Source organism: Impatiens glandulifera, chromosome 3, assembly GCF_907164915.1.
Source record: "Impatiens glandulifera chromosome 3, dImpGla2.1, whole genome shotgun sequence".
NCBI lineage: Eukaryota > Viridiplantae > Streptophyta > Magnoliopsida > Ericales > Balsaminaceae > Impatiens > Impatiens glandulifera.
Window position 1 is genome coordinate 17,817,134 of NC_061864.1, and position 12,799 is coordinate 17,829,932.

General features: G+C 30.5%; 2 protein-coding genes across 2 annotated transcripts; both read right to left on the reverse strand.

The window, feature by feature from the left end:
- Positions 1–4,080: 4,080 nt before the first annotated feature.
- On the reverse strand, positions 4,081–5,013 carry LOC124932879 (ethylene-responsive transcription factor 11-like). Its single transcript, XM_047473590.1, has one exon. The coding sequence runs from the start codon at positions 4,834–4,836 to the stop codon at positions 4,300–4,302; it is 537 nt and encodes a 178-aa protein (XP_047329546.1). The 5' UTR covers positions 4,837–5,013; the 3' UTR covers positions 4,081–4,299.
- Positions 5,014–8,186: 3,173 nt separating this feature from the next.
- On the reverse strand, positions 8,187–9,204 carry LOC124929888. Its single transcript, XM_047470270.1, has 5 exons — positions 9,183–9,204; positions 9,041–9,126; positions 8,889–8,959; positions 8,695–8,803; positions 8,187–8,621 (listed from the first exon to the last, which is right to left on the reverse strand). The coding sequence occupies exons 1-5, from the start codon at positions 9,202–9,204 to the stop codon at positions 8,547–8,549; spliced, it is 363 nt and encodes a 120-aa protein (XP_047326226.1). The 3' UTR covers positions 8,187–8,546.
- Between the last annotated feature and the right edge of the window lie 3,595 nt (positions 9,205–12,799).

Below are 12,799 nucleotides of genomic sequence, written 5' to 3' on the forward strand. Positions count from 1 at the left end.
GATCATGATCGAGGATAAGTTATTTTATCGTGACAATTTAGAGCGGTCCGATCTAAATTAACCTACGGTGGGAGATCAAGACAGTTGTTGATGGAGATAAATTCTTTGGTCCAAGTACTCATTACTCAGTACAATTTTCTATATTTTATTCATTTTTTTAACTACAATTTATTTTTCTTTTAAATTTATATTTGATTTTACCCTTATCTACCATGCCTGCAATTAATTTGCATCTAACTTCGAGGTACGTTTGATGTGTATTATTTATGAATTTTTAAATAGAAGATATTTTAAAAATTTTATTTAATAAATTAAATTATATATTTATAAATTAGGTTTAATTATGGCTCACGATATTGCTAGTTTGATAATAATAATACCTGATTGCATAATAAGATAAATTAAATTAAATATAGATGAACATTACTAGAATAAGATGTAAATACTAATTTTAAGTTTTCGAGTTTGAACTTGTCAAACGGTAAATTCTGCGCTTGATTATATAATTAAGTATTTACGAGATACATATTTAATCTGTTGTCCCATTTTATCCGATCAAGATAGTTTAATGGTAAAAGTCGACTTAAAAGATCAAAAGGTCACGGGTTCAATTTCATCTGAAAATACTTTAAATTTAAACGGTGAACCACGACGGTAGGTGTTATGCTAGTTCTTCTTTAATTTCTTAAAGAAAAAAACATTATTAGAATAAACTAAATAAATTTAAGTGAATAATCTGAATCAAACTAACAATGTTGATTTTGCATTTGCTGAGTATTCGAGTCCAACATAAAATTCGTCCGAGCTCGTTAAATAAAAAAAAAAGAGAAAGAAAGTAAAACCCTTATTTTATGATGTAAACAAGTTTCAAATTAGTCAAACTAAATATACTAGCATATAGCCCGTCCATTTGCACGATTAATTATATAAAAATCGAGAAAAAAAATTACAGTTAAAATGTGAAAACATTTTTAATTTACTCTCACATATATATCCAAATTAACCACAGTTCTCGACCCGACAATCCGGACATTTTAAAAATTAAGCATAATTATATATAGAGATTAGTTAGTTAAAAAGTTATAAAATCTCGCATTTATCAAATTTGGTATTGACTTTTAAATATAAATTCTTATTAGCCTAATTGGTTAAAGGATTGAACTTGTTTTGTTATGTTGTAAATTTGAAATATACCTATAACATTTTAATTTTATTTTTAACCGTTTTAAGTTTATGGGTGGGTCAACCCACAATCCGACACAAATATCCATTTACTCTCACATATATATATAAATTAACCACAACTCTCGACCCGGCAATTCAAACACTTTGAAAATTATGTATCATTATATATAGATTAGTTAGTTATAAAGTTGAAATGTTCAGCGTTCATCAAATTTTGTATTGAATTTAAAATATAAAATCTTATTATTCTAGTTGGTTAAAATGTTGTACTTATTTTTGTTAGATTGCAAGTTCAAAACATACCTATAGCATTTTTTATTTTATTTTTAAAAAATTAGAACGTCTCGCGTTCATCAAATTTGGTGTTTAATTTAAAACATAAAGTCTTATTAGCCTAGTTGGTTAAAATGTTGTACTTGTTTTATTAGGTTGCAAGTTTGAAACATATCTATAACATTTTTAATTTTATTTTTAACCGCTTTAAATTATGGGCGGGTCAGCCCACAATCCGACCCAAATATCCATTTACTCTCACAATATATTCAAATTAACCACAACTCTCGACCCGACAATCCGGACACTTTGAAAATTAAGCATTATTATATATATATATATTATGTAGTTAAAAAGTTAAAACGTTCTGTGTTCATCAAATTTGGTGTTGAATTTAAAATATAAAGTCTTATTAGCTTAGTTGTTTAAATCTTGTACTTGTTTTTGTTAGGTTGCAAGTTCAAAACATACCTATAGCGTTTTTAATTTTATTTAAAAAAAATTGGAACGTCTCGCGTTCATCAAATTTGGTGTTGAATTTAAAATATAAAGTCTTATTAGTCTAGTTGGTTAAAAGGTTGTACTTGTTTTTGTTAGGTTGCAAGTTTGAAACATATCTATAACATTTTTAATTTTATTTTTAACCGCTTTAAGTTTATGGGTGGGTCAGCCCACAATCCGACTCAAATATTAATTTACTCTTACAATATATCCGAATTAATCACAACTCTCGACCCTGCAATCCGGACACTTTGAAAATTAAGCATTATTATATATATATATATATTATGTAGTTAAAAAGTTAAAACGTTCCGCGTTCATCAAATTTGGTGTTGAATTTAAAATATAAATTCTTATTAGCTTAGTTGTTTAAATGTTGTACTTGTTTTGTTAGGTTGTAAGTTCGTAACATACCTATAACATTTTTAATTTTATTTTTAACTGTTTTAAATTTATGGGCGGGTCAACCCACAATCCGACCCAAATATCCATTTAGTCTCACAAATATATCTAAATTAATCATAGTTCTCGATCCGGCAATTCAAACATTTTAAAAATTAAGCATTATTATATATATATATACGATATCGAATATAGAAGCTTTAACCGGCTTTAGTCCAAACATGACATCTTTCAAACTAATGACATTATTTTAAGAATCAAAACCAAAATATTGGATCTCTTATATAATGTTTTTCTTATTTATGAACTGATAAATATATAAAAAAGATAAGTGAGCTTTTTTAATATAAATTTATTTTAATAAACTTTTAATTATTTAAAAAAAATAGTTAGTGTTGATTTTGAAATAATAAATATATTTTAAAATAAAAATTTAAAATATTAATATATAATAATAAAACAAAAAGTAATATGATTAAAAAAAATGGATAAAATATGATTTATTATGAAGGAATTTGAAAAAAAAAATGAGGAGTGAAATAATGATTGAAGGTGAATTTGGTTTAAGAAAAATTATTTTGACAACGAAAATATAACGAAAGTAAGACTATGAATCTGATGTGTTATGTCGTTGTTATTTTTTTTAGTTTTATTTGTTTTTTCTCTCTGAGCCTCATTGTATTTTTATTATTTCTTTTCGTCACTTTCCTTTTTTTTTTTTCTTTTTTCTTCTTATGTTCTTCTTTATAATTGCAAATTTTACATTCGACTTATTTTCTTATTTTTTCCAAAATAGAATTTTTTAAAAGTCAAATTTTCTTCCGAAACATTTATTCTTCTCGACGATTTTCAAGTTTTTATAAACGAAACGATTCCTCTCTTCTTCGACTTGCAGAAAAAAATTTAGATCGTCGTTCGTCCTTTCATCTCTTTGTCAAAAAAGTAAGTTTTCAAGTTCGAAAACCCTAAACCCTACTTTTTTTATCGCAAAAATAACAAGTTATGTTCTTTTGTTCAATGTTTCATCTTTTGCGACGTTGTCTTTGCTGTATTCATGAACATTAAACCTAAATGAGTTCGTTATCTATACAAAATAATTTTTTTTTTTTGTAACTAAAGCTAAAAAACTTACTATTTCGATAAAATTTTTTGTATTTTTGAGTTCACGTAATAAATAAATCTAGAATTTTGGGTTTGGATACGACTTTCGCCGGAGAATTGAGAGAAATAGATGATTTGAAACAATGAGCGGGAATTGAATTTACAATTTATTTTTCTTTCTTTTACACAACTGATCAGACTACGTTGGATTCGTGCCTTTTCTTTTGGTGCATTTTTGTTGTCCCGGTCGGTACTCAAACTAAGGGAAATTAGTGATCGACTTTGAAAATTTAGAAGAAGCGAGACTAACATTGGACATTAAAGAAGAAGTATAAATATTTAATACCTTCGACTGCTTGAATAAGTTAATAAGAGATCTTTTCTGTCCTTCGAGATGCGAAGAGAAGTAAGAAGATCGGCCTATAAACCTGTGACGCCCAAGGTTCTTCAGCCCTTCTCTTCTCTCACATAAGGGGCGGTCGAGATACTCTGTTATGACACTCTGTTATTATTGAGAATAATATGATAAGACATAGAATTAATTTGATACAAGTCTTTCTCAAAGGTAATTTATCATCCCAAATTCTTTAAAATAAAGCATTGGAAGCTTAGGATTCTTTAAAATAAAGCATTGGAAGCTTAGAAAGATTGCAAATTTTGTGAGCAGTAGAGATATCAAACAAACCCTAACTAAATAAAAGAGGCGGACTAACTGCAGGGTACCCCTAACTGCAAGGCTAAGTAAATCTAACGGTGACAGTTAATCCAAAAGTACTTCTCCAACGACTAGTTTCCCTTCCTCGGATAATTCAAACAATACATAATATCCGACCACCGTCAAGCCTCTTCTTCTTCATCGGGCGGAGGAATATTCAAATCAAATTCCCGAATTTTCTGATTTAGAACAATGACAGAAGACGAAGATGAGGAATCGGATTCGCTCTCATCTGGTGTAACAATGGGTACTGCTTCATTCCTGTTAAAATAAAACAAGCTACTCGCCGCCGGCGATTGTAAAATCGCGGCGGCGGCGGCGGCGTTTCTAAGATTATCTCCACCGCCCAACTCCAAGCTAGTCTGAGTCTGACGAGTAGGACTCAACAAGTGAAGAGAGAAATTGGTCTTAGCTTTGGCACCTCGAAAGCCTCTTGCGGCGGCATCATAAGCCCTGGCCGCCTCCTCAGCCGTGTCGAATGTACCGAGCCAAACTCGGATCTTTCGATTAGGGTCCCTGATTTCGGCGGCGTACCTTCCCCATGGGCGTTTTCTTACACCCCTGAAACGAATATCTCTTGTAATTCCCTTCTCTTGGCCACTCAATTTAGAAGATCCAGAAGAAGGCTTCTTCTTCATCTTCTCCTCATTGGGTGCCATGAGTATTAAATTTTGTTGGAGAAAGAGAAGATGAGGAATAGAGAAATGGGGATGGTGGATCAGTTTATATAAAAATTGAAGTGGGAACAGATATTTGGGGCGTTGTTTTGACTTGTGAAGAGCGCAGCCGCGGCGTTTGTTACTTAAAGCTGCCTGCCGTACATTCGTGATTACATTATTGAAGCATGAGGAACAAACGAAGGATAATCCTCGGCCACCGCGTAATGTAAAATAAATAAATAAATAATCAATGTGAATGAATTAGAGAGGAACTTTCCCAATTCTTGAAAAAGAAAAGAAAAAAAAAAAAAAGAAGATAAAAATAAGAAGTCAAAGTGGAAGGTTCTTCTCTATTTCTGTCACATAGACTACTGGAAAAAGAATTTCTACACTTGACCTATTCATGGAACTTGATTACATCATAATATTATATAGATAGTAATTAATACAATGAATTCTATCTCTTTAGACACGATTTAGAAATGAAAATATTCCATTAGGCATACAAATGTTTTACACATTTCTTAAGTCCAAATTCGGTCCCAAGTTTTGGGTTATCCCTTGAAAAAATAATAATAATAATAATAATAATGGAAGAGAATGCTATGAAATGTCAAGATATTGAAGTAAAAAGAAAAACCAAAGGGTTTTGAATCTTAATCAAAGCATTGATATTGATCACAACTCTATTTGTTATTATTATTTTCTCAATAAAAAAATTATGATTATTTTGTCATTTTTTAATTGATATTTGTGGTGATCACTGTTATTTTTTATTGTCTATATTTCTTTGAATTTTTCACAATTTTGATTGAACAAAAATTCACTTTTAATAAAAATAATAAATAGAGAGAAGTTGTTAGTAGACGGACTAAAGGATTATATTATTTCAAGAAAACAAAGGATTAATTAACATTCAAATTCTGTTTAAAAAATAGGAATAAGACAATAATAACAAAAACATAAAAACCAACTCAAATAAAATAATGTAAAATTAATTATTTGAGTGTTTATTAAGCACAACTTGGAAGTCTCCAGTCCTCGAATCTCTAATGGTAATGCGTGTAGTATCCCATTCCCCGAATCTCTACTATCACGTCTTCTATCCCCGTCCCGGTGTTCTATCATTTGCGTTTTGATTTCCGATGAGAAATTTTTATTATATATTTGTAAGGTAAAAAATCGACAATTTTCGTAAAAGAGTTTTTGTTACTAGATAGTCGTATCTCATAACTCACATTTTTCTCGAGTCACTCTCGATTGAGATGATGACCAAAATAGGAGGTTTGACTACCGTGTACTTAAAAACATCGATTTAGACTACTTTTTGACTTTTTTAAAATCGTCTCCTAATTTAATACTAATAAAAAAAATCGTGTCATAAATCTAAAAGTAATAAAAATTTGTTAGAACAAAGATACTAAATACTAATATGGAACATAAGGAGATAAATAATGCAAGCTTTAAACATATTAACTGAAAATTTATATATATATATATATATATATATATATATATATATATATATATATATATATATATATATAAAATGCTGCTTAATTTTTAAAATGTTCGGATTGTCGGGTCGAGAGTTATAGTTAATTTGGATATATATGTGAGAGTAAATGGATACTTGAGTCGGATTGTGGATTGACTTTCTCATAATTTGAAACGGTTAAAAATAAAATTAAAAATGTTATAGGTATGATTTGAACTTGCAACTTAACAAAAACAAGTACAACCTTTAACCAACTAAACTAATAACACTTTATATTTTAAATTCAACACAAAATTTGATGAACACGGGATATTATAACAATATAAGTTCAACTTTTTAACTAACTAATCTATATATATATATAACGATGCTTAATTTTTAAAGTGTCCGGATTGTCGGGTCGAGAGTTGTGGTTAATTTGAATATATGTGAGAGTAAATGGATATTTGAGTCGGATTGTGGGTTGACCCACCCATAAACATTTTTACCGTAATATTTTTTCACGATTTTTTAAATTATTACTAGTGCAAATACACGAAATACATACTAGTTCGTATAATCATATTTCCTTCCATTATCCTCTGTCAATATATTAACATCATTTATAACTATCGGGAGTTATTAGACATTTAAGAACTCAGACCTACCCAAATAGATTCTAAGAAAGAATTGAATTAGTTCAATTCATCCTTGTTTGATTTATGGGTCTGGGCGTTTGCCTGGGCTACCTTTATGCACATATTTTTAAACAAACTAATTAAAATGGTTAATTTATTTTGGTCCATTTTAATATGTTTGATTATTTATAATATTATTTTATTAAAATGAGTCAAAATTTAAATTTTAGACTTGATGTAGAAAATACAAGTGTCTACGATATTATTTTCACCTCAATCGGAGGATGGAGGGTACACTGAATATTTAAATTATTTTTAAAATAACATAAATAAATATTTTTAATACTTAAATAGTCGAGACAAAATATTTATTTGACAGTAGAAAAGAAAAGGATGAATGAAATACTAATAGAAAAAATAATGATATTTTTTATTTATCAACAATACTTCCAATCTGTTAATATATTTACATGCTTATCAAAAGCTAGCCTAATTTATAATTTCATACTCTTTCTCACTTCTTCAAGTAACAAATATTCATTGTTACCCACTATCAATCAAACTATATATCAGTTAGATTCGAACTATTAGTCCTTAATTATGAACACATAACTATTACAATATTTAAGATTGTTAATTTATTTTTATATTTTTATATTAAAAACCAATTTTTTTTCTCAATCCTCACTAGTAAAAAATTAGTTATTATGAAGGACAGAATCTCTCGGAAAAAAGTTCAATACCTTCGATGAAAGAACTCACCGAGGGCGATAAACTCCCTCGGCGCGTCTCGGTGAAACAGTTGTCGGAGAAAATAAAAGCACATTTGCGAGGGCAGTGAAAGTCCTCGGAAATAAAGTATAACTAAGGACAGTGAAAGTCCTCGAAAATAATAAAAGAGTATTTGTGAGGGCAGTTCTAATGCTCTCGGAAATTTCTTTTATTTATTAACAAAAACATTTCAAATGCTCTCGGCTAAACTTTTTTTCTAAAAAAAATAAAACGTTTATAAACCAAATTCTACATATTTTAAATCAAACAATTTCAGACCTACATACACAAATTAGAAATACCGAATTTGATATACCAAAATCCCAATAATCCAAAAATACAATTATCCAATAAACTTCAATCTTCAATTCATTCAACATTACAATATCTAATAAACCAAAATCTCATTTAACCCATAGTCAAAGTATTTAAAAATATAAAAAAAAACATCATATACCCGATTGATCCGGTGGTGGAAATGGAGGATATCTCGTCATAAACGCCGCCAACTGGTTCTGAAATTCTTCCCTTTGTCTTTGTGACTCAAGAGCTTGTTTTTCAATTTCAATTTGTATTTGTCTTTGTTACTCTTGTGCTTCTATTTGTGCCTCTTGTGCTTCTCTTTTAGCTTCACGTGCTTCTCTTTGTGATTCAAGAACTAAAGTCTACAGTTGTTCTCTTTTCAAAGCCTTATCTTGTAATTTGGTACGCAACTTCTCAACCTCTTGCTCACTCCGCTGAGATTTGCTTCCACCATGCAAATCTCCTCTAAACTGGGTGGGCCTCACACCGGTTCCCATTCCAATGACTCTCTCGTGCCCTTGTCATCCAAAAACATTCTCGGTCAGCTCATAATCAGACATTTTAGGATTTCTTTCGAGTGTCTGACGCATCACATCCTACAAAAAGAAACAATAGTTGATTAATTAATTACAAATCAATAAATAAGTGAAATATGAAGTATACACTTACAATTTTCTCTTGTATATGAGGATCCACCACATGAGTAGGGTCGTCACCTATTCCTTTTTTACTCTGTGTCTCGTAAAAAAGTTCAATGTGTGATGGCGCAATACCCGTACTCCTTAAGATTATTAAAATGTTAGTTTTTCTAATTATCAAAATACTATAACATATTATAATGACTCTTGAATAAATATAGTTACCTTAAATAACTCCCCAAATGATGTGTTATTTGAAGATTCTTCCGATTTTGGGAATTCCGTTCACTTCTTACCTATTTTTGAAAACATCAATTAATACTTAATTAATTAAGTTATAAACAATGATGTATAAAGTTTAGAATTTAAAGATTCACCCGGAAATCGTCTCGGAGAAAGTGACGATCTAAGATGTAATTCCAATCATCTTCCGTATATTCATTTGGTTTGTGTACTTTGATAGCTACTATATCCCCATTATGAGCTTTAACGTGATTCCGGTTGATATCACATCGATACCTATCCCAAACCACCTTAACATGTTTTATTATATGTTTCCAATAATACTCAATATGTCCTGGCACTACCTCAAAACGATTCTGCAAAGACAAGAGATTAATTATTATTATGTATTAGAGAATTAAAGTTAATACAATAAGATATTAACACTTACCGTTACTGACTTCCAAAGATGCTCTATGTCGGTGGAGCTCAAGTCTGACCAATGTAGGAGACGATGTGATATCACAGTCGGATCCCGAACCACGATCCCAATATGTCTGGACCATGTAGTGCCGTTATCGCAACACACTCTCCCATTTGGCGATAATTATATTGTTATTTTCTCACCCGCGCTCAACTTCGAGAGAGTCGTGTTCCTATTTTTGCCCCGACCCTTTCTCTTTGATGTAGAACCTACAAAAAAAATTATACAACATTAGTAAAATGAATTTTTATGTATTCAAAGATTATAACTTATACCTTCAGGCTAGGAGGATGATGTCGTCATCATCTCAATCTCCGGTAACGTCGGATCTACATGGTCAGGTGTGTCATCTAGCTCATTAGAACCACACACCTCGAGGAGATTGGTGCTCCTCTAAAGATCGGCTCTCCTCTGGAGATCGTCGAGATGCCCATACATGTCCCTTTATGTTTCTACTTTAGTTCCATCTCGATCTGTTAAAAAAAGATGTTATATAATTTTAACTAATTAAATTCAAATAAAATACAATGAAACCTTAATTAGATGTTCAAATAACGTGGGTTTATTGTTGTCACAATTTTCAACCTTAGTTTTGATTTGCACATTTAACGCAAGGACAAACAATATTTTCTCTTCTAGTAGAATATTGAGCAAATTTTATGAATTGTTCAACGCCTTTCATATATTGTGGATGATCTCGACATAGGAGCATCCAACTTTTGTCCTAAATTTCCATTTTCAAACGTCGATCAGATTTCTTAACACCAAACTATGGTTATATTGAAAAGAGTATAGAAATTAATTAATCTCAATAAGTTGAAATGTTAAGTTAAGATATTTTAAACTTAGTGGGAATAATTTAGTAACACAATTTAACTAAATAAAGTATCTATGGAGATTATAATAAACATCATTTAACACATCAATAATGTCAATATCGTGTTACAAGAAAAACCTACATCTTATATATTCCAAATATCACTACCAAATTACATATTCCAAGTTATAGCATGTTCTTTTCCCAACCCAAATAATTATATAGTCTAATTATCCCAAGTTTTTCAATCAAAGTGTTTTAAGAACTCAACCTCAAGCTCAAGTCCAAAGCCTATCCAAAGCTTATGTCTAACAATACAAAGTATAGTGCTAACAAACTCAAATGACACTACCAAATTATAATAACTACCAAAAAAATTCTAACCTTTAAGCTGTAAATAAACACTACCAAATTACAGCTTATAACTACCAAATTACACAACTAACAAATTACAGCAACAAACATTTAATTAAGCTGCATACTAAATTATTTACACAACTAACAAATTGCAGCAACAAACATTTAATTAAGCTGCATACTAAATCATCTACACAGCTAACAAATTACAGCAATAAAAACATTTAATTAAGCTGCATACTAAATCATCTGCTATTCAAACGAATCAAGCTTAAATAAACACAAAAGGTAGATAAACACTCAAGATTAAGTTGTAAAATAAACAGCAGAAATGGTAATAACAACAATGGTAAAATAAACAGCAGGAATCGTACAACAACTAAATCATTTAAGTGTTTCAGCAATGGTAAAATAAACAACAACAATGATAATAAGAAGGGGAGAACTAACCTTTGATCAGGAAAATCCGGGGAATCAACAACAGCAACGACAACAACAATCTGGAACGGAAAGAGGCGTGACGCAAAATCGGAGAAAAATCTGGAAAGAGGAAAGATGCAGCAATGGGAAAGAGGCAAGAATGAGAACAATATGTTTGTTCGATTCTGGACGAAAAGAGGCAACAATGGGAGAACTAGTCTGTTCAATTCTGGACGGCGACGGAATCAGGTGGTTCGCGAAATCGGGACGACAATGAAGTACTGGACGACGACGGAATCAAGCGCGCAATGGAATTAGGTTCGCGGAGGTAAATGTTTGAGATTCGCGGAGGCAATGGAACGTACTAGAGATTCACCGGTAAGAAGAAACAAGAAAGAAGAAAGAAGAAAGAAGAAAGAAAGACGATTTAGGGCTAAATTAAATTTATTTACGAGGGTCTTACGGGTTCCCTCGGAAATATGCTTATCAGCGAGAGAAGAAATTAAAAGTTCTCGGAAATATCTTTTATCAGCGAGAACTATGTAAATTCCTCAGTGATTTATTTAAAGTTTAACGAGAACCATGTTAAGCCCTCGATGATCTTTTTATTTCCGAAAAGCTTTTGATGGCTCTCGGTTATCATCCTCAGTAATTATGTTATTTTTACTAGTGCCTTCTCACTATATAAAATTAATTAATAATAATAAAATTATTTATCTATATATATAATTATTTATTTAAAAAGAATATAATTAGAAAGAAAATACTTTTGACATTTTTAATTAATACACATCCATTAATTTTTTAAATATATATATATAAATGATTAAACTAGAGATATAATTTTAATTTTTTTTTTTTGTATAACTTATATCCATACCCGTTAATTTGTGGTTGAGTTTATATTTCAATGAATAAACCCGATCCAATTTCTCTAACTCACCGAGCGCGATCCACAAATTCATGTCATGCACAATTAAGCGTTATTATATACACTAGTGAAAAAAGAGTCATTATCGAGAGTACAATCACTAGTAAAAAAACACTTTTTAAGGAGGGCAGAAACTCTCGGAGAAAGATTGTATGCCTTCAGTGAAATAAGTCACCAAGAGCGATAAATGCTTTTGCAATGTCTCAGTGATAAAGTTGTTGGTGAAAAAAAGACATTTGCGAGGGCATCAAAAGTTCTCGGAAATGACTTTAGACTATTTCCGAGGGCAACGCTAATGCTCTCGGAGATGTCTTTAAAATATTAACGAGAGCATAAGCCTATTGCTCTCGGCTATAATAATTTTTTTAATAAAACTTTTATAAACCGAATATTACCTATTTTAAACTAAACAATTTCAGACCTAAATCATACAAAAATTAGAAATACCGAATTTCATATACCAAAATCCCAATAATACAAAAATAAAATTATCAATAAACATAAATCTCAATTCATTCAAAATTATAATATCTAATAAACCAAAATCTCAATTATCCCATATACCGGTCAAAGTATTTAAAGATATAAAAACATCATATACCAGATTGATCCGAAGGTGGAAGTGGATGATATCTCGACATAAACGCCGCCAACTGGTTTTGAAATTCTTCCCTTTGCCTTTCCATTTGTCTTTGTGACTCAAGAGCTTATCTTTCCATTTGAATTTCCATTTGTCTTTGTGCCTCAAGAACTTCTCAAGTGCTTCTCTTTGTGACTCAAGAACTACAACCTCCAATTGTTCTCTTTTCAAAGTCTCCTCTTATAATTCAATACGCAACTTCTCAACCTATTTCTCCCTCCGCTGAGACTGACTTCCACCACGCAAATCTCCTCTAAACTGGGTG

Coding starts and splice junctions, on each gene's coding strand:
- LOC124932879 (XM_047473590.1), bottom strand. CDS start 4,836: ATGGCACCCAATGAGGAGAAGATGAAGAAGAAGCCTTCTTCTGGATCT.
- LOC124929888 (XM_047470270.1), bottom strand. CDS start 9,204: ATGTTAAGGTGGTTTGGGATAG. Junction 8,804..8,888: donor CATTTGGGGAGTTATTTAAG/GTAACTATATTT, acceptor AATCTTAAGGAG/TACGGGTATTGCGCCATCAC. Junction 8,622..8,694: donor CTCATATACAAGAGAAAATT/GTAAGTGTATAC, acceptor TTCTTTTTGTAG/GATGTGATGCGTCAGACACT.